At 48.3% G+C, this 22,487-nt stretch overlaps 1 protein-coding gene across 1 annotated transcript in view; it reads left to right on the forward strand.

Moving 5' to 3' along the window:
- Positions 1–385: 385 nt before the first annotated feature.
- The window catches only part of XKR6 (XK related 6), a 180,812-nt gene continuing 158,710 nt past the window's right edge, over positions 386–22,487 (forward strand). The window contains exon 1 of the mRNA XM_059468258.1: positions 386–1,107. Within this exon, the coding sequence (XP_059324241.1) occupies positions 386–1,107 (722 nt within the window). The remainder of the gene's footprint in view (positions 1,108–22,487) is intronic.

Consider the following 22,487-nt stretch of genomic DNA (forward strand, 5'->3'; position numbering starts at 1 on the left):
CTCGGCTCCCGTCCGGGCCAGCACCGAGCAGAGCCCGGCGCCTGCTCCTCCTCTCCCCCTCATGAGCAAGTTGAGACCTCCCCTCATCTTCCCCTTCTCCAGGCCTCATCCCCGTGAGTTCCCGGGCCAGGCGGGACGGGGCACGGAGCATCCCGCTGCGGCGGGCGCTGTCCGTGCCCGGGCACGGCGTGTGGAGGGCGCCGCTCCCTCCCGTCCGCGCCGGCCCCGCCGCCGGTCGCTGTCGCCGCCAGGCGGCCCCGGCCCGTCCCGCGCGCCGCGGAAGCGCCGCCCCCGGAAGCGGCGGGCGGGGGGAGCGGGCACGGGGGGGGCAGAGCGAGCGAGCGCCCGGCGAACGGGCCGGGGACGCGGCGGCGGCGGCAGCAAGATGGCGGCCAAGTCGGATGGCGGCGGCGGCGGCGGCGGCGGCAGCGGCTTCGCCCAGCTGCACAACCTGGACGAGGCGGCGGCGGCCACGGGCGGCGGCGTCGGGGCAGCGGCGGCCGAGGTGGCGGAGGAGCCGGGCGCAAGCAGCTCCTTGCACATCTGCCACTGCTGCAACACGTCGTCTTGCTACTGGGGCTGCCGGAGCGCCTGCCTGCGGAACCTCTTCGGGCGGGCCGCCGCCACCGCCGCCGCCGAGCCGCTGGCCCCGCGCCCCCCCGCCGCCGCCGCCGAAGGGCCGCCGGAGGGCGGCGAGGCGGCCGAGCGGCCGTGGCTGGACTGCCTGTGGATCGTGCTGGCGCTGCTGGTGCTGCTGGGGGATGTGGGCACGGACCTGTGGCTGGCGCTGCACCACTACGGCCGGCGGGACTACTTGTGGTGCGGCCTCACCCTGGCCTTCGTGCTGCTGCCCTCGGTGCTGGTGCAGATCCTGAGCTTCCGCTGGTTCGTGCAGGACTACACGGGCGGCGGGCTGGGTGCCGTGCAGGGGCTCAGCAGCCGCGGGCCGCCCATGATGGGGGGGACCGCGGGCCGGCGTGGGGGACCCGCCGGCGGGGTAGGAGGAGCCGGCGGCACCGCCACCCCCGGGGCGCAGCGCCTCTGCAGGATCTCCGTCTGGGTCTGGCAGTCCGTCATCCACCTGCTGCAGATGGGGCAGGTCTGGAGGTAAGGGGCGGCCGGGGACTCCGCCGTGCCCCCGGCGGGGCGGGCGGCGCGCTGGGTCTCGGGGACCGCGGCGGCGGAGGGGCGGGAGCGGGGACTGCGAGCGCCCGGTGCGAGGCGAACGGGGGGCAGCGTCAGCCCCTGCTCCGAGGGGGATGTGGGGCACTGTCACCTCCTGGTTTGAGATGGACGGGGACAGTGTCACCTCGTGGTCCAAGGTGGACGTGGGTCAGTGTGCTGCTGTAGGTGGTTGTCAGCACCTGGTTTGAGGCGGCTGTGGGTGACTGTCAGCTCGTGGTCCAAGATGGGCATGGGTCAGTGTCACCCTCTGGTTTAAAATGGGTCACTGTCCCCTGGATGAGGTGGGGAGCTCTCAGCTCGTGGTCCAAGGTGGACGTGGGTCAGTGTCACCTCCTGGTTTGAGGTGGGTCAGTGTCATATCATGGTTTGGTGTGGGTCAGTGTCCCCTGGACAAGGTGGGGCAGATGGGGGTCAGTGTCACCTCAGTAGTCTGAGGTGGCTCACTGTCCCCTAGCTGAGGTGGACCAGATGGCCATTGCTGTTATCTCATGGTTGGAGGCAGACGTGGGGCAGTGTCATCTCATGGCTTGAGGTGGATCAGTGTCCCCTGGCTGAGGTGGGACCGATGGGAGTCAATGTCACCTCATGATTTGAGGTGGACATGGGTCACTGTCCCCGGCTGAGGTAGGGCAGATGGGGGTTGTTGTCGGCTTGTGGTGTGAGATGGACATGGCTCAGTGTCACCTCGTGGTCTGAGGTGGTGGTGGTCAGTGCAGTTGCTCCCCACGTGGAGATTTGGGGGTTGCTCCAACTTTGAGTGATGAGAAACCCACAAAATGAGCCTGTGGGACATGGGGGTCATTGTCACCTCATTGTCTGAGGTGGACCCTTGCCAGTGCTCCCCACGGTGGAGGAGGTGTCAAGGGCCCCCTTGTGCTGAGGGGACCTTTGAGGGGAAGAGAAGTTCCCCCAAAATATGTCTGTGGGGCTGAGGTGGGAGGAGTGGCATTGGTTGGTACAAGCAGAACATGAGATTGGTGCTCCCCACGTGGAGATTTGGGGTGACCCCTTCTTCACTGAGAAGAGCCCCAAAGGGAGCAGAGATGCAGCATGTGGGGCTGAGGAGAGGGGAGTAGGGCTGCTGTCACCTCACAGCTTGGAGGGGACACAGTTCTGTGCCCCCCATGGTGTGGGATGGAAGGGATTCTAGCTCCGTGGGAATGAGATGGTGCTCCGTGGGAATGAGATGGTGCTCCACAGACATGGGTCAGACATGGGAGGGAGCTCATGGAGCTGCTCTTCCCTCCAGGACAGGCCCAGGGCTGGGGGTGACCCTGGCAGTGGCAGCACTGCAGAGGGAGGTCCTGTGTCTCAGGAGGGGACTCACCCCATCACCCCCTCCTGGAGCCAGGGGGCAATGAGAAAAAGCCGCCATGGAACGCAGGGGCTGCTCCAGAGAGGGTCTGCAGGGGGATGGACCCGTGGCTGCCAAGCACTGGGACGTGCTGGTTCCAGAGGGTTGATGTCCTCCTGGCACAGATCCCGTGGGGATGAGGGGTGAGGGTCTCATCCATCCCCGAGAGCCTCCCCCCAGCCAGAGGAGCGGGAGCGAGAGCTGCTGGCTCGCTGACTCCCCTTGAACCGAAGGAGCGGGTGGTGGGAGTGGAAAAACGCAGCGTGATGCCTCGGCTGTGGCTGTGGAGAAGGGAGAAGCCTCCTCGGTGGGGACGGCGGCGGCGGTGGGGCTGCCGGTGCCAGCATGAAGGTCAGGGATAAGGGACTCTTCCCTGCCGGAGAGAGAGGTCCTGGGGTGGAGGAGACACTGGCCAGAGGACGAGTCTGGCAAGTGACCTCGGGCTCGGCAGGAATAAAAAAACATCCTCCAGTGCGAGCTGGAAATTACGTTATCCTCCCCAAAAAGAGAGGTGGGAGGAGGCAGGGAGGGATTCTCCAGGATGAAAGCCTGTGGATGCAAACACTGCCACAGAGATGTCGGGCTTGCCGAAAGAGGTGGTGTAAGGACAGCTGTAAAAACCCGGCGTGGCCCAGCATCCTCTGAGCTGGGGCGCGGGTTGGGAACGTGGAAGGGGTGTGAGATTTGGGGTGGGGGTAGAGGGACAACTCTGGATTGTGTCACAGGGTGGTGGCTGCACCCCCTCCACACCATGGATGGGTCAGGCTGTAGGGAAGAGGCTCCAGATGGGGGTCCCTCAGCGTTTGTAGCTTTTCAAATAATCCTTAGGGATCCAAGATTTTTATTTTCCCAATTTTTTTTGAAGAAGCCGCGGGGGTGGAGGGGAGGGGATCTGCGTGGGAAGGGTGCGTGAGATGTGTACGTAGGAAATAAGCCCATGCAATCATGCAGTGCAACAGCAAATACATATTTCTTCTGCATCTTCAATGTCATTTGTGCAGCGTTCAAAGCACATTTGTTCTCAACTTCTGCTTGGGGGTTTATTCTATTTTTATGGGTTTTTTACGGTCGGGATTTGGGCTGGGGGGTGGCGGGAGGGGGATGTCTGTGGGTGGTGCGAGGATGATGAATTGGTCCGCGACCCTTTCTGCTGCTTCCCCTGGTACTCCCAAATGCTGATCCCATCAGCAAAAGCAGTTCTCAATGCAGATGCTCCTCTGGCAAGTTGGATTTTTCCTTTCTTGGAGTCAGGCAGAAGAAATGATTGTGTTTTAGCTGTGCACAAACACCCCATGCCGTGGCACAGTCGAGTGAGCGTGTGGGGAGGGGGATGCCGAAGTGATGCCGGCAGGGACAGAGGGGATTCATGCAGGGGGCTGATTTTTGGGTAATAGGAAGAAACAGAGCTCAAGTTGCCCAGACTTTTCTCTGCTAGGGTAATGCAGAGGAAAAACATTTGCTTCTGAGATTGTGCAGGGCTGGGAATGCCAAAGGGGACTGATAAGGAATGCTGCAGCCCAGATCATGTCAGGTGAAATCAGGGAGCTTTCTCTCCTGTTGATCTCTAATCCCACCAGCACCCAGCTCCTGCTCTTTAAGGCACGCTGGACAGCGTGGAGCTGACTCCCAATATCTGACCAGAGCCAGAATTAACTTCCTGGGATCTGTGGAGCAGCCTCCACGAGGGTGTCTTTTTGCATTCCCACTCCAGCTATTGCCAACGCCATTAAAATTAATCTCGGATGCGGTGATGGGACTAATACTGGATCACACTGGTTTGGCCAGCTTTGCCTGCAGCACAATCCCTGCCTGCTGGGGAGAAGTTTAGGCGTGGGGATGGAGGAGGAAAACCTGGGACAGCGTAAGTTCAGTGCGTAATGCTCCGAGCCTGCTCTCCCGTGGGATCACGGATCCGCGCTGCCGCTGCACGGAGCGTAATTGGGATCGTACCTTACGTAGGGGATGTCGTGGGTGTTGCTCAGCAGCTGGGAACGAAACCGTGGAGAATTGGAGGGGGGCAGGTTGGAGTAGTAGAGGAATTCTCATCCTGAATACGTTAGGTAAATGTGCGTTTGGATTTTGAGGGATGACACAATTCCTGTGGCAGCTTCTTCTCGTAAATACTGGGAAGGCTCGCCAATAAGATGGTGAATAAATAGCATTTTATGGCAGAAATATAAATATACATTGGGATCTTATTTTAGCAAGGCTGTCTCTTCATTTTGTCAGGATTGTGGGAGAAGGAGCTTGTTTTGGAGCAGTCTGGATGAGGGCTTTGTCTGTTTGTGTCGTATTCAGAGGGTGGATCGTGACCAGGCAGGAGGGTTGAGGGGGCAGTGCGAGTGCTGAGGGGCCACTTAGTGATATTCCTGGAGTTTTTGTGTTTTTTTTTAGTTCAGCTGGGATCTGAAGGATGTGTTAATACTGTCTGTCTGTAGTGGCTGTTGGAAAAATAGTAAAAACATATGTGTGTGTGTATAGATGTATTTATTTTGAATTTTTGCTGGAAGTAGTCTGATCTCAAATGGATGCCAGTAGTCTGATCTCCAATGCCATTCCCACCAATACAGCTCAGCTCCTGAGGTTTTTACCTTCATAAGCCTACAATATTCACCTTTCCTCTCAATTTGAGGACTTGAACAATTCATTCAGACTATCCAAAAAGTGAAGGATGCCAGTTGGGGCACATTATGCTCATTACTGAGGTGCTGCAGTGCAAGCTGCCAAGGGCTGTTCCTTGAGGAGGGATGCTGTGGTTTTGCTGGAAACGGGGTGAGGACAGGGCTGTTCTTTTGCTGGAGCTGTTCAGCCATGTAAATTCAGGAGAAGCAGAAGTTTTGGTATCTTGAGTAGTTGCACAGGTTGTATGAATGACAGGAATGAACTTGCCTGTCTGATGTACCTTTCCTTAACCTCTGCTGGAAGTGGGTTACTGGGTCATGGATGCTGCCCTGGAATGGGGGGTTTAGAGTGGAAAGTCGGATCCCTTGCGTTGTGCTGTGCTATTAAAGCAAACATTATTGGATTCCATTGGATTAACGGGATGTGGAGCTGAGCTAAAATGAATGCTGACCAGCTGGAAATCTATTTGTGTGTGTTAAACCATCAGTGATGGTGGATTTTGGGACGTGAATGTGCTCTGTTTGTGGGGTTCGTTATTAAAACAGATTTGAATACAGATCTAGGAGAAAAACATTCTGTGCAAGAAACCCCAGCAAACCACAACAAACCTTGTCATTGTTGTGACATTAAAAATTGTCTTGTGTATGTACACGGTGAGAAATTCCTAATGTTTAGGCAGAGAGTTGGCATCTTTTTTATTAGTGTAAAGACCAAATCTGTGAGCTGTTCATCTTTGGAGGTGGAAGGATGAATCAATGGGTTTAAATGGAATATGTGGCATTTAATGACTTTGTGTTTGAGTGGGTTCAGGCTCTCCTAAAATACTTTGTCTGGGATGAACTTTGTGAGTTGGAAACACATTATTTTGGATAGTTTAGAAATACAGGCAGCTACAACTCTGAAGTTCTCTGTCTGAATCCCTCAAAGTGGAAGCCATCTGCTTGTCAAACAGCAGATGAACCAGAAGCTGCTGACCCAATGCTGCCTTCTTGTCTTGGTTTGGGATGTTCAGCTCTGTAGAGACTTTCTGTAAATTTGCTGCCTTCCTTGGCACGTTGGAATATTTTTTTCAGCTTTTTCTGGTTAGCTTGTCTGGCAGCTGAGTTTTTCCTTTTAGCCAAGTTTTAACAGCTTGCTTTTATAGTATGGAGTTTTGTCAGTTTTTGACAAGTTGGCAGAGGGAAGACATTCTGGGATAGATGATAAATATGTTCTCCCTACAAAATCAGGTCTGGGGTTTAACTTTTTATATTTTTTTTCCAGTGAGGTTGTTCTCCCTTTCAAAAAACTTACCCATTCCACCCCCATTTCTGCAGGATCTCCATAAGGAAGTGCTGGGCTGTGGGTGTAGAGGTCCAACAACATCTACAGAGCATGTAGCTTGTGAGAGAGTGGAAATAATAATAATAATAATAATCATAATCATAATAACGATGGGAAAAGGGCTTTATCCCTCGAGTGGGGTCTCCATGGGTGGCTGCTGGTGGTGATGCTCCGTGTCTTGTTGAGTGGTTCCCACTAGAGGGGGTCCAACCACAGATGTTGGAGCGGATCTGCTGGGCCAGACTTGGGAGGGCAGAGATTTCTCCAAATCTTTCCTTGGGAGAAATAATATCCTGCCCTGAGCTGCTGGGAACTCCCCTTCCCATGCAACCCAGTGTTCCTGCAGAGACAGCATGGCTTGGGCAGGTGGGGATGGGATTTGGAGGAGAAATTGGAGTTTGGTTTGCTCTTGGATGCTGTTGAGGAAGAGCTACATGGTGCTGGGCAGTGACAGCAGCTCATCACCCCCTGCCCTGGTTTTTAGGGGGGTATAAAAGGGGAGCAGAACTGCTTGGGTGACCTGACTTAGTTCTTACTGGAACCAGCATAAAATTTCCATGGCTTTCAAGGTAAAGACACCATTGCAAGGTATTTTGGGGACAGCATCTCCAGGAGTCCAAAAACTGGAAGGGAACCCAACTGCTTTGAAGTTGAGCTGCAGGCTGCTTTCCTAAATGCTCCCCCCATGTGGACCTTGACCACAACATCCCTTTTCAGCTGTTCAAGCTGAACTCCAGGAAAAACAGCTGTTTGTTTTTTTCCCACTCTCCCTATGGCTTTATCTCTAATGCCAGTGGCAGCCTGACAGTGCCTTTCCTGGTGGAGGGGAGGCAGGGTGCCAAGGGGAGGAGGGAAAGATGGCTCACCATTTTTTATGTGTTAAAATTCCAGGCTCTGTATTTTCCACCTTTCCAGACACTTCCATTTTGCTTTCAGCTGCACTGAGCCAGCTTTATTCCTTGCAGTGGTTCTCCTCTCTGAACAAATGTAGGTTATTCAGGGAGCATTTCTTTTAATGAAAAGGATGGAGGAAGAACTGATGGTGATAAAGCATCTCTTTGGAGGAGAGCTGCTTGCTCCGCCTTGAGACTGCAAGGAGCAGAAATGGGATGTCAAATTTGTAATTTTCCTTGGGGAATGAAGGTGAGCCTGTGGAAAAGTGTGGATCCCTCACACAACTCCGCTCTCTACTCATTTTGTTTTATTTCCCTTGAATCCTGACTTGATTTTTAGCACCTGACTGTAGTGAAAATCAGCAGTAGTACAAGGCAGTGTTTTAACACCTGGAAGCTTTTAAGCAGGAGGAATTGTGAGTCAGAGTAAAGCTTTGCTAGAGAGAAAATTAAATTGTAATTAAAGGCGTAAGCAAAGAACATGTGCCAAATATTGTCACTTCATTGACCCACCTTCTTCTGATGTGCTGGCATTCAGAATAATGGGCAAGCCTATCATCATTTAGGGCACCAAGATGCTTTTCCAAACAGATCCCAAGAAAATGGGGAAAGAGCTTTCCAGGGAAGGAGGATATTTAGAAAATCCTCCAACCTACCAGCAGTCTGATGGAGGGGGGAATATCTTGTATTTTTAACCCTGTGGAGTGGAATTGCTTGATCTTTGCAGGCACATCCCATGTCCTTTAAGCTGCAGTGTCAAAGATGCTCCCAAAATCTTCTGGATTGTGGGACTGAGCATTTAGCTGTGTCCCAGTAGCAGCCCACTGCATCTCTCCATGGATGGATTTTTATTTTTATATTTTTTGTCACTCTCTCCACTTGGGATTTAAATTTCCAACCACCCTGTATTCCAGTTTCAGCCTGTGTTTGGTTATATGGAAATGCTGTAGCAGAGGAACTACATTCACAGTGCTGTGAAGGAGTCTCAGGAGTTGCTATTTGTCCATTCCTGAACAAATTTCAGTGATGGAGTTTCATTATTTCAGTATAAATGGGTGTTTTATTCATTACTTCCATATCTTGAACCAGGAAGAAATTCAAATCTTGGCCAAGAGACAAAAAAATAGAGCAAAAGGCCATCTCAAATGTGTCCCCAAAACTATAACGGGACCTGAAGACTGTGCTGCTCCTCACGTCTCCTTTTTTTGGAAAACTGTGAGAGCTCAGGTTCACCTCTGAAATATTCACAGTCTGTCCTTAAGTGACTTCAGCTGCACAGAAAATTTTTGCAGAATTGGCAGCTTTGTTGAAACCTTCTGTGTTCAAGCCCAGAGCCTTTATCATGACCTCCTCTTCCTCTGCTCCATTCTGATTTGGTTTACCTGCAGCAAGATTTTGGTATCCCAAAGAAATATCCCCATGTTATTATGGAATAGAATCATTTCATGGAATGGTTTGGGTTGGAAGGGACCTTAAAGATCATCCTGTGCCACCCCTGCCATGGACAGGGACACCTTCCACCATCCCAGGTTGCTCCAAGCCCTGTCCAACCTAACCTTAAACACTTCCAGGGATGCAGGGGCAGCCACAGCTTCTCTGGGCAACCTGAGCCGGGGTCTCTCCATCCTCACATGAAAGAATTCCTTCTACATATCTGACCTAAATCTCTCCTCTTTTGGTTTAAGACTGTTCCCACTTGTCCCATCACTATCTGTCCATGTAGAAAGCCAATTTTCCTCTTTTTTGTACACCCTGTTTAAGTACCCCTCTCTGTACAGGATGGGCTGAGGGAATAGGCATCTTATCCCTGTCCTAAAACCCTGTGGGAAATAGGACTAAGACAGGAATCTCTCAGTGCTCTTTAGATGGTCACTGAATGAGTGCTAGGAAAACCAAGCCTGTTGTGAACAGACACAAAAATGGACACTGCAGAGGTCTCAGCTCATGCTGGAAAACTCCTGTCAGCTGCTGAGCTACACCACCTTTTCTGCCTTCACAGGTCTGCTTGATGTGGGAGAAGTTTCCCATAAAACCTCCACCATTTTGGCAGAACTCTTATTAAAAACTCCTCAGGAGCCACAATGCAAAAGGCTCTGGCAGCTGGAGCTGCCTTTATCACTTTGCTAATTAAACCTGTGGGAAAAACCCAAACCTGAGTGAGGGAGGATCATGTCCAGCTGCCAGAACCTCCCTCAGCTCATGGGGTTCTCTGGGGTTTTCTGTAGGGGCAGGACCATATTTTGCTTCTGTGATGGACACTGGACATCACAACTCTCCAACAAAAGTCCAGGAGACATGAGCTCCCCCATCCTATCAGTGGGGTGGCTCAGGATCATCTCCTAAAGCAGGGACATGCCACATATCCCTGTGAGTTTGAAGAGTTCCAGTCTCTGGGAAATTCACCATTCTCCAATTTTCTCTTATAAAAAAAAGATCAGTTTAACTCCTCATGCTTGGATCCCCCACACAGGCAGCCCTGGATGACAGGATGGCAGAAATACGTTTCCTGATCTACCAAACACAGAAGACAGCAGTGAAGCACCAGGAGTGGTTTTGAGTTTGGGATTGGAATTCATCCCAGTTATGTCTAAGCGAGGGAAAAAAGAGCAACGGAGGCCGATGTTGTTGAAGTAAAAATTGTAAAGAGTGGTATAAGCAGAAGGCATTTAAATAATGTAAACAGTCTGGCATGGGAGGAAGGATGGGAGGCATTCCAGAAACAAAGGGAAAATAGTTTTAAAACATGGCTAAAAATACAGCAACTCTTGAATTCCAGAGATTATCTCAATTAGCGCTTTTCAATATATCTTTACAACAGAATTGTAGGAGTTCACAAAAGATAATGGAGGCTATGAGATACGGAGAAGTGATATAAATTTGTTTAATTAAAAGGATGAAGGGCTCCCTAAAATAAGATTCACTTATCTTCTGTAGCTGGGAAGAGCGAGGTTATATTGGGAAAACTGCAGCTTGTGGCACCGTAGTGTGGAGAAAGCACGGAGAGAGCCAAGGCTGGGAGGAAGAGCCCCTTCTTCAGCCTCAGCAGTTCCTTCCTCAGTGACTTTCAACAGCAAATCCCTTCCCATGGGATTTATGTGCTATTAGAGCAAAATGGGATGGTTTTACATTTCCAAGAGGATTTTGTTTGATGTTCAGACAGCAGGAATAGGACATTTTTGTCCAACAGAAAATCAAATACTCAGACATCAGAGCTTTGAGAGGCCTGCAAACATGGTTTAAGCTGGGCATCTGTGTGTGTGGAGCTGTGCATGGATGTGCTTGATGGCTCCTCTGGCTCCAGAGATGTGTGGCACATGTCAGAATTTATGTCCAGCCTCAGCATTGCGTGTCCATCCCTTGGAATGGGGGGAGAAGCATGGATGGATATCCAGCTGGAAGTGTAGGGGGAGACCATAGGGGCCAGGGAGGAGAGGAGACCCTCATGCAGATCTAAATTAAATTAACCCCCCTGGATGTATATTAATATGTTAAGTAGCACTAAGCTCTGTATCCCAGCTTAGCAATATTTCGAGGCACTTTATTGCTTTAATGGAGGGATAAAATAGAACCTGCAATTATAGTAATTTTTTCTAATTGAATATTTTGCTTTATTCTTTCCCTTTCAAAGCATGACTGTAAGTACCAGCCTTCATAAAGCTTTGGAAATATTTATACTTTCCCTCTCTGGCAATGGGTGTAAATATGCTTCTTCTTGGGCAGGCTGTTTGGGTCCCTCGTGGATGAGGAGCAGAACAGCTCTGGAGAGCAGTGGGCAATGCACCTTCCTCTGCTCTTTTTAATCATGGAATTTTGGGATGGTTTGGGTTCAAAGGGACTCTAAGGATCTTCCAGTTCCAACCCCTTTCCATGGGCAGGGACACCTTCTTCTATCCCAGGTTGCTCCAAGCCCTGTCCAGCCTGGCCTTGGACACTTCCAGGGATCCAGAGGCAGCCACAGCTTCTCTGGGAAATCTGTGCCAGGACCTCACAATAACAGCTGTTATTCCCAGGCCATGTTCTGTGCAAACAGATGAAATCCTTGTTTTCTGTCACCTAAACTGAGTTTGAGGAGGAGGACAGTTAATGCTCCTTCAGGATCCTGCTGGAGCAAGACGTAGATGGTTGGTAGAGGCAAAAGCTGAAGGGCAGAGTCCTTGCCCAAAACCAGCCAGGTGAGGCAGCCCTGCTGCCAACAGGGACAAAAGGGGATTAAACTGGACAGCTGATGGTATAATTGGGTGTCAGTTGAGTTTTTTGAAGTAGCCATTTTCAGTGGCAGCTCTTCAAACCCAAGTTCCTCCCTCCAGCTCAAGCCTCAAGCAGGCAGCGAAATGCAGCTAAATTAACATAATAATTGCGTTGTGCATTCCGTGCGCTGAATCTGGGGTTTAAAGAGGGAGATTTGCTGATACTCCCTCCATGTGATGGGATGCTATCAGTTGGAGGCTGTTGCAGTAGCTGTCTTCCTCGTCTAAAGGGGACTTTTGATCCAATAAACTGCTTATCTCGTGTAGTTGTCCTTTCATCTAGCGTGGGTGGTGTGTGACGGCTGATGGAAGGCGCAGTATTGTGGCTCGTTTATGAATATTAATTAGAAATGGAAATAATTTGGAACAGCGTGCACCAACAGCTCTCCAAGCATCACTGGCTGCAGAAATCCATCAGTTCCTCCCTCATGAAACACTCACAAATTCAGGGAAGACGCTCACGTTGGGGTGTGAAGTCACCACACGGCGTTTGTCACGCCGACACGTCGGCGATGCAGCGGGAGCTTGACTCGGGGCTTTATTTCCCAGCGTTTGTCACGGCTGGGCTGGGCAAGGAATGATTTCCTTGGGAGAAAGGAAAGGAATGATTTCCTTGGGAGAAAGGAAAGGAATGATTTCCTTGGGAGAAAGGAGCTGCAGCAGTGCCTTGCCAAGTCATGTGCATCTGAACCGGGGCTGGAGGTTGAGGCTGTGCCTGGGCACGTGGCTGTGCCGAAAGGCAGCGCGATAAGGCTCCGGCGCCCTTGTTTCAGTGAAGGACACGCTTTGCTCCTGAATGCTTAATCTTACCTTAGTCCTTGTCACTCCGGGCCCCTTGTCACACGCTGACGTAAATGCATCGTGCCACTGACGCCAGGAAAGGCTCCAGCTCCAAGTGTGATGATACCAGAGCCCTTCAGTGAATCTCACAATGGTTTGGGCTGGAAGGGACCTTAAAGATCATCTCATTGCAACCCCTTGCCATGGGCAGGGACACTTTTCCCCTTTTCTGGTTCCATCTCAAAGTCCAACCATGTGCACTAATCAAGGATAGAGCCCTCTTCATCTCTCTTGCCAGGAACTCATCATCAGTGGCCACATCTCCTCTTAGGAGCTTGGTAGTGGCAGGATTTGCCCTCTGACCCTGAGATGGGCTGGCACAGTGTGGCTGTTTCTGGCATGTTAAGCTTTCTTGGCTTTTGGGATGCCTCCAGGATGCCAGCTGGGAATGGTACTGGTGGTGCTTCTTGAAGTAAGGGCTTGTAGGGATGATTATCATCCCAGGGATGATCCTGAGCTGGTTGAGCCTTGAAGGCAACAACATCCCTGTCCAGTAGACAAGGAGGAGCCCAGAAGCGAGTAGCACATCCTAGCAACACAAGGAAAATGCTCCCTTTACTTAGGGTTAATTTTTATTTTCTTATGAGAGCATGGGCTTGTTTTTCCACTCTGATGAAGGTGTGTCCAGCCTGTCAGAGTGTCCAGCAAAATCCACCTCTAGCTTTTGGACATGGCCACCAGACTTATCTGTTTGGGACTAAATTTATTTTATATGTGCACCAGTAGTGGAGGACAGATCCCTTCATTGGGTTAGATTGTCACTGTCATCTTTGGGAGAGTTATATTCAGTGGGCCACTGGGTTATATTCAGTTGCTTAGGGGTGAATCCCAGGTGAGGAGAGCAGAGAAATGCCTGGACATGTCATAAATCATGGAATGACAGAATGGACTTTAAAGCTGATCCAGTTCCAGTCCCCTCCGATGGGCAGGGACATCTTCCACTGTCTTGGGTTGCTCCAAGCCCTGGTCTTGAACACTTCCAGGGAATTCAGCTGAGACCCAAACACTCGTGTCCCTGTGGACTCATCCCCCTCAGATGCTGGTGGAGGAGGATGTGGTTTGTTGCTCCCACAGTTTTCTGGAGTGCTTTGCTCCTCAGGGAAGACCCGCTGGGGTTAAACTGGGATCATCCCTGGGAGCTCAGGACATGCAGCGAGCCAAAAATGCACACTTCTGGGGTCACCCATCATCACCCAGACTCCAATTTGTGGGTTAATTTATTTTTAAAGTGAGCCAAGTAATTAACTGCTTTCCTTTAAAACTCCTCGGAGCCCTTCAAACCAGTGCTTTAAAAATGGGTTGATTATTCCGCTTTCTTCAAAGCACGGGGTATTAGGAAAAGTCGGCTCCTGCAGGCACGATCCTCTGGCAGCCCAAGGCACTCCAGGGGTGCTGTGCCGTGTCACACCCGCTCAGTGTCACAAATCACTCGCCTGTGAGTGCCACTTGCTCTAAGTGGGGCATGACGGCTGTCACAGGGCCGGCTCTGCCATCCCCACCTTCCCTTTGGAATTTGTGAATTTGTTCCCTTCCCCCGGCGTGGCCGGGGTTGGGTTCTTTGAACCAGCTCAGGCTTTGCTTTTCAATCCTGAGCTTTAGATCTGGGATAATAAAACATCAAAGTAAACCAGATTGTTGTGGATAGAGAAAAAAAAAAGGAAAAAAAAATCAGGACACTCAGTAGGACTTCAGGGAGTAATAAATTTGTTCTATATTTAATCTCGTATTTATCGCAGTGTCAGTATGAGACCACTTCATTTTACTACTTTAACTGTAGCTAAGAATAACTGAATCCTTGAAATATTGAGAAAGTGGCTAATACCTGGTGGTAGCTGATGGGATCCAGCTTTAATAGTTATTGATTGGCTTCAAAAAGCTCCCCGTAATATCACATTTGAGCTACTGTATGTTGGGAGTTCAAATCCTATCAGTTATTTAAGATTAGAAGTAATTGTAGATTTGCAGCTTAATCATCCCTCAGTAGGTGAAGCCAGCCAGGACTTCAGGTGTCATTTATAATTTTGCAAAAAATTATGGTTGATCTGCCCCGGTTTTATTGTGGGAAAATCTTGGCATCCCTAAATTCAGACATTCTCCAGCATTTCCTCAGCTTGCTCTAAGATTGGTGTGGATCTTCTGATGGGGATGCAAAACCCAGTTTGAAATCTGTTTGTCAAGCAGTCAACAAAAGGGACAAATGACCCCTGTGGGGTTGGTCTAAGTGCTTGGTCCTTTCTCATAGTGCCCCATGTCTCAGAAGGGGCTGTAAAAATCCAAATATCCTCATAAGAAAATAAAAATTATCCCTCAGTAAGGGGAATATCTTCCATTCAGAAATTCAGGAGAGCAAAAAATCAGATTAAACATTGCTTTTGAGTACTAAAACTCTGCCTGGGTAACCTGACATTTACCTGTGCTTCAGCAGAGCTTCAAAACAGCACCTTTAATGATGCTTTATTACCATTTGCGTTCTTAGTCTTTGTTTTACTGCTCTGGAGTTTCATAATCCCATTTATCAAAACATTTGGGGTTTTGTTGTTTCTTTTCTCCCTAGTATGGCTTATTGCACAATTAGAGCTTCGTTAAAGGCTCTCATTATTATTTTTTTTTTTGTTGTGATCAAGCTCTGCTTGCAACGAACCACTGAATTTTCTGTTTGAACACACAGATCTCCCTGTAATTCCCTGCTGCTCCTTTCACTGGGAATAAGATCTTTGACATTCCTGGGAAGTGACCAATTTTTTTATCAATGAGGGCAAATTATCTCTAACTCTTTTAATTTTTTTTGTTGATATTTAAGTGTATTCTGAGAGGAAAAAAAATACAATTTTTCCGATTTCCTGCAATTGTCGGGAGCTGCGTAACTGCAGCGTGGAGTTTGAATTCAGGGGTTAAGTTGCATTTCTGGTGGCTTTGCCAACTTCTTTGCCTGGGAATGGATTATTTCCCCCTTTTTTCAGGGGATTAGGGGATTTATTTGGGAAGCAGCACTCCTAACAAAGGTGTCTGAGGCACTGGGTTTACACCTCCTCCATTTACTTTGAGTGAACTACTTTTGCCATCCTGAAACTGGTTTTTGGGGGGAATGGTGAGGAAATCATGCTTTTAATTTTGAGTATTTATTTTGGAATAATTCTGCTGAGTAATTTTAAGTAGGAATTGAAGAATGAGGATATACTAATTGAAAAATTATTGTTTAGAGCCGATTCCCACATGGAATATGTGTCTCACTGGAGCAGAAAGCTGTTTAAGGATCCTGAGCCAGGCTGGGAATTGTTGGCATCTGGTGCTGGGTCCTTGTGTGCTGCTGTGAGGCTCATAAAAGACCACAGCCCTAATTAAGAATGAAAATGCACATATTTATGATCTTTAGGTTCCCTTCCAACCCAAACCATTCCATAATTCCATGATATTTAGAGTGGATATTCTGCCTAGCACTGCTCCTTATGGTCAGCAAAAGGGTCCTTGCCTTGCTGCCACTTTCCACTGGCTATAGGATTAATTGGTTGTGTGAATTAACTGAGGACTAAGCTTCATTAGGCTGCCATTATCAGCGCATTTGTATTTTTTCTGTCCTAAATCCTCCATGAAAACATCTGTTAGTCACTTAGAGTAGGAGTCTGCATTCTTAGGAACAATTTCACCATCATAAAACTGGACATTTTTACTGATGAGACTCCTTTAAATATACTCACTTCTCTTCCAGTTCTTTTTCCAAGAGGAAGCCTTTCAGTAGGACGCTAAATCTGTGTTAACTCTGAGGGCAAGTTTGTGTTCTTGCTTGTGAGGCAGGTGGGAATGTGACACCTGTCAAGAGCTCTGAGATGTGTTCTGTCCTCCTCCCTTGGCATCGCCCCTCATCTGTTTTCTGCAGAATTACTGAATTATAGAATCATTAAAGTTGGAAAAGACCTCCAAGACCATCGAGTCCAACCTGTGATTGATCCCCATCTTGTCACTGAGTGCCACATCCAATCATTCCTTGGACACCTCCAGGGATGGGGACTCCACCACCTCCCTGAGCAGCCCCTTCCAATGTCTGACTATCCCTTCAGGGAAGAAATTCTTCCTGATGTCCAGCCTGAACCTTCCCTGGTGTAACTTGAGCCATTTCCTCTCCTCCTGTCCCTGTTCCCTGGGAGCAGAGCCCGACCCCCCTGGCTGTCCCCTCCTGTCAGGGAGTTGTGCAGAGCCACAAGGTCCCCCCCGAGCCTCCTTTTCTCCAGGCTGAGCCCCTTTCCCAGCTCCCTCATCCCCTCCTGGTGCTCCAGCCCCTTCCCCAGCTTGGAATGTATTGTTTTCTTCAATATTGTTGAAGTTGGTTGAAGTGTTTTATTTGGACTCTTTTTTTCCCCTCAAACCCAGGGTTTCTGTGCAATCAGTGCCTTGAGTTGCTGTGGTCATTGTTGCTTTTAAACTGAGTGTCCCCAGGACTGGGCTGCTCACTGCATTTATGGAACTGAGTGGCAGAAACCCAGGAACTGCAACATTTTATTAACCACAGGATCAGAGAATTGCTAAGCTTGGAAAAGCTCTCTTAAGATCATAGAGTGCAACAGTTCCTCCAGCACTGCCAGGGCCACCACTGGCCCGTGTCCCCAAATGCCACATCCACACAGCTTTTAAGGCGCACCAGGGATGGTGACTCCTGCTGTCCTGGGCAGCCCCTTCCAAAGCTTTTGGTAAAGAAACAATTTCTCATTTCCAGTCTAAACCTCCCCTGGCACAACTTGAGGCAATTTCCTCTCATCCTGTCACTTGTTATGTGGGAGAAGAGATCAACCCCCGCCTGTGACAACCTCCTGTCAGGTAGTTCAGGCTTTAGAGTTTCCTTTGGTCCATATTAATTTTCTTGTATCACCTAAGAAATGGGATACATGTCCAAGGCTGGCTTTCCCTGCCCTTCAAGCATCATCTGCTGGGGTTACCTCAGAAAGTTTCAGGTTTTTGGAGCTTGGGTACCTTTGGCTTTTTAATAAAAGACAAGATTCCTAATAGAAATGCAGCTTAAAGGCCCAAAAAACCAAAGCTGGTTTTACTGAAAATGGTGTTATTGGATTTCAGAAAAGCCTTCTCACAGGAGCAGGGGATGACCACAAAAATTCACCATCCCAGACATAAAATTTGCTCCCACATCCTTTTGCCCATGATTCTCATGATGACACTGAAATTATTTGCCTATTAAAGGGTATCTATTGCTCCTCCTAATCATAGGAATAGAATTAGAATAAGGAACTCCTGCTTTAAATGAGGCTGTTTACCCAGTTCTGTGGCATAACCATTATTTTCCTCTATGCACTTCCCCATTCAGCCACAGCAGTGAAGTGTCAGATATATCTGAAACCTCTGGATTCAGTCAGCAAAGTCAGCTTTTGTCAGTTTATGATCTCACACTCTTTTTTCCCCCCCACAGGAGTTCTGTTACCTGATAAAGTTGGATCTCTTTGGGTCAAACCAGTGGGATTATCTAAATGAGGCTGTCTGCTCCGCTGTCCTTCCCGACCTGTCTCTGCTCTGCCTTTGATGGGGGCCCTTCCTGGGGTGTCCTGCACTTGTTCCACCCTGCCTTTGGTGAATTAAAGAAGTAACTGCATGTCCTGAATGGTTCAGAGCTCAGGGTGACAGGGATAACCAGCTTTTGTGCCCAGCTCCCTGTGATCTGTAATAACTGCTGGAATTAAAGGAAGGAACCACAGAGCAGCAGCAATGTTTGGCGTTTTTAAAGTAGTTCTGATTTAAGTGTAAAATACCTTTTTTTAAATTTTTTTTGAACTTTATCAGTTACTGAAGACAGTTCACAATGCTTGAAAGAGCTTTTCTGGCAGTATAGGAAAGTACCTTCAGAGATCTCAGGCCAAAGCACCGTGCAGCTCATTATCTGCTTTCTGATGGTGAGCAGAAAAGAGCACAGCTGGCCCAGGAAAAGGGGTTGGATCTGGGCAGGTACATCCTGATTTTCCTCCAGGTTCTCATGCCATCATCTGGCATTTGTGGTTTAAAAGTTTCTGAGCAGGAGGTGGTGTGTATTTAATAGCCCATGATGAATGCTTTAGTTTTGGAGCTTGGTAAAATTTTCTTCATTTTTTTTTTTTTTTAATTTTTCGTTGCTTGGTGTCTCCTTGCTCTTTTCATCAGGAAGATTCCCAAATATGAATCTTCTAGTGGGAGATTCCCTGCTTATGGCAGGGGATTGGATCTGAAGGATTTTCAAGGTCCCTTTCAACCCAAACCATTCTGATTGATGATTTTGTGCTTGAAACTGTTTTCCTGAAAATATTGAGAGTGGGACAATGACAGTTGTTTTATTTGGGGCTTTTTTGGGGGGACTTTGGTTTGTTTTCATGCAGATTCCTCTGTGGAACGGGGATTAGTTGAGCTTTACACATAGTAAGTTATCCTGAGGAACTGAAACCAGTGGCGTGAGTTTCTGCCCCTTGCAGAGAGGGAAAATACCTGTGCAACAAAAACCTTTCCATAGATTAATTGTGGATACTCTATGTATTAGTGAAGCAAGGTACTGAATATTCCAAAGTCAGTTTTCCAGCTTCAGTGTGGTGTCAGTGTTGACAGTTGGATTCAATGGTATTTTTATTGGGTAATTATGTTTTGTGTGTATTGGACTTTGGGAATATGGATAGAGAAAATACTCCTGTGCTGTCAGAATGTTTAGTGTGAATGTGTTATTTACTCTGCAGTCAAAGGGTGTTTTAGTGAGAAGGATTTTATTGAATCATAGAATCCTGGGATGGTTTGGATTGGAAGGAGCCTTAAAACTTCTCAAGTTCCAGCCTCCTGCCATGGCAGGGACACCTTTCTAGAAGGTAAAATTGCATTTTTAAAATGCCTGTGCTGTCTACACAGAGAGCTGAGCTGTGAAGAGGAGGGAGACCCAAGGAAACAGGACCCCCTTCAGATCAAATCCTGCCTCCCACATGGGACGCTCATGCTGATGAACAGAGGTGATTTTACACAGGAACAGCTTCAGCAGCAAAGCTCCTCTCTGAGATGAGTCAGTAGTTGTAGTTTCTCTCCTTTTGCTCATCTTTTACCACTTGGAGTAACTCCCTGCAGGCTCTGGGGACAATTGGTCCCTGCAGATTTCTCTGCAGCAGATTGTGATCCTGGTTCTGAGATGTACAGCAGGGTTTGAGGAAAAATCCTGGAAGGGGGCAAGCACTGAGAAGGGAGAGAGGGAATTGCAAGGAGATAGCTTGGCTAAATATTTCCTGGGAGGGTACTAAGGGGTGTAATAATGGCTGATCTCAGAGGGGATGGTTTGGAAAGAACAGCTCATGCCTGATTTCAGCCTCTGGATAATGTGGTTTGGCTCATGCCTTGGAGCAGCTCAGGGAGAAGGTGGAGAGCTGGTGGATGAATGGAGGAATATCACTGCAGCATGAATGGAGGAATATCACAGGCAGCATGAAGTTATGACTTTGTAAGGGCAGGAGATGAAAGGAAAAAGCACTTAAATTCAGAATCACAAGAGTTTTCTGTGATTTTTCATTGTAGGAAGGAAAATTCCAAGCAGTTGCAGCCTTTTCTTTTCATGCAGTTAATGCCATTTTGCATTAAATTAATTTATTTTCACAAATCACAAATGGATCTTTAGGATTGTTCACAAACGTTACGCAGTGCATAAAACTTTGATGTCTCTTCATACAACTGTGGAATGGTTTGGGTTGGAAGGGACCTAAAGATCATCTCATTCCAGCCCCTGCCATGGGCAGGGACACCTTCCACTATCCCAGGTTGCTCCAGCCTGGCCTTGGACACTTCAGGGATCCAGGGGCAGCCACAGCTTCTCTGGGCACCCTGTGCCAGGGCCTCCCCACCCTCATAGGGAAGACCTTTTTCCTATAATTTAACTTAAATCTCCCCTCTTTTAGTTTAAAACCATTCTTGTATCTCACCTGAAATGTGAGGCTGTGAGCTGCAGGTGCCTTCCAGCCTTTGGAGCACACAGACCCCAGCCCTGTGATGCTAATCCACCTGCTCTGAGCAGATCCCAGGGAGAGTTTTCATCTCCAGCAGGATTGCAGGCCACAGACCTCGTGTTCTCCAGGATGTGAGCAGAGTGTAATATTGATTGCAATGCTTACTGTAGTTATTTATTGCCTTCATTAGCAGGGAAGAGATGAGAGACTATCACAGAGTATTAAGTTGTCCCAGAGACACCTGGATAGTAAATTATAAATAAACAGTCAACAGTGGAGTAGAACTGGTGGAAAGCTGGGATGGTCAATGTGAGGATGTACCAGCCAGGCTTTTTAAATCACTAATGTGCAGATTCAGTGGGGTTATTGCTTCCTGTGGCTGGTAATGCAGTTTTAAGGGACTTAAGTGACTGGAGACATGGTTTGACTGAGCTAATTGACGTTCATCTTCTCTTGAGATGCCTCTTCTCTTTTGCACAGCACTGAGATTTGGATAGGTGTTTTCGTAGGATTTCATCAGAGATAAACCCCTCCAAACTGCTATTTTTGCTGTAAACATACCCTTCCAAGGAAGGGAAAGATTGTGCTAAAATGATTGATGATTGGCTGGAAAAGGGAGGTAAAAATCTGGGTAGAATAAGGGTAATTCCTTGTCCATTTCCTTCCAGCTTACCACCAAATAAACCTTTGTATCCTGAGGGACATGACTCTGTGTGTGCTGGTATGGGATTGTAGCATTTTTAACTTTACTGGTTATCATGGCTATCATAGTTAACTGTTGGAATCAATGATCTCACAGATCTTTTCCAACCTTAATGGTTCTATGATTCACCCAGGATTCAGCTTTTACTGGAGCCTTTTGAACCCAGAGCCTGCCCAGAGCTCAGTACTGCAGCTGTGAGACCTTATTTTACAAGAAAAATAAAACTTATGTGGCCAAAGGGGCCTCAGAAAAAGCTCAGTGACAGAAGGACCAGTTGAAGACAGTGGAATTGAAAGTGACCAAACTTTTTTTGTTGTTTTTATTTGTATTAACTGTAAAAAACCCAACAAACTTACAGTTCTGCTTTACTTGAAGATGCTGTGACTTGTAAATAAACCACTGAGAGCTGTGCTCACAGCCCAAACCACTGGAGATGTATTTAAAGCCATAAACCCTGTTGCTGCTCTTGTATTTTTGTTTTAAATCCTGTTTGTGCAAGACTGTTAATTTACACAGGGCTTTACAAACACAGATAAGACACTTTCCCTGCCCACATAACTCATTCTTAGAGGTCTGGGCTTCCTAAATTAATGATTTGTCCAGGTATTAGGGCATCCCTTCCTTTCCTTGTGTATCCCTGTGAGGAATCCTCGAGCCAGAGCCTTTTTGTGGACAGACATGCCTTCACCCAAGGGAGTTCTCATTCCCAGCTGGGCACTGGGCTCTGGTTTTTGGGAGTAATTTTGGGGTGGAAAGTTGAACACCCAGGGTTGTTGGAGCAAATCCAGGCTTTTATTAATCCCCAACCCATTTATGTTCATGCATAAACAATACCTGAGTGTGACAAACACTGGTTAAGACATTGTGCATTTAATAATGACATTTCTTGGCTTTTCCTCCTCGATTTGGGAAGGATCCTCTTTATGTTGGAGGCACAGGGAGTTCAGAGCATGGTGGATTTCATCTCCCACTGGATGCAGGATGGAGCTGAGGATTTCCCTTTGCTGGAGATTGCTGGTGGTGTGAAGCACTTCAGGCAGCCTGAAAAGCCTGAGTGTTTCCTGCAGGAGAGTGTTGTGTTCTCCTGGTGCCAAATGGGTCAAAATCTCTGCTGTGGTGGTGGCAAACTGTGGAGCTGGCAAGGGAAGGAATAAATCAGGGAACGTTCTGGGGAGATGATCGTTAACCAGCATTCATGTGTAAAACGGCGTCTAGACATTCAAACACTGCTAATAGCATTTGATTAACCATTTTTGTTTTGTTCTTGCTCAGTGTGTTAATCACTGTGATTAAAATGCTTAGCCACCATGGAGCTAGGCGTTGGATAAATTAGGAAGTAAGCAAATCCAAACAGATGGGGCAGGGAAAATTAGTGTCTCTGGC

Source organism: Ammospiza nelsoni, chromosome 3, assembly GCF_027579445.1.
Source record: "Ammospiza nelsoni isolate bAmmNel1 chromosome 3, bAmmNel1.pri, whole genome shotgun sequence".
Lineage (NCBI taxonomy): Eukaryota > Metazoa > Chordata > Aves > Passeriformes > Passerellidae > Ammospiza > Ammospiza nelsoni.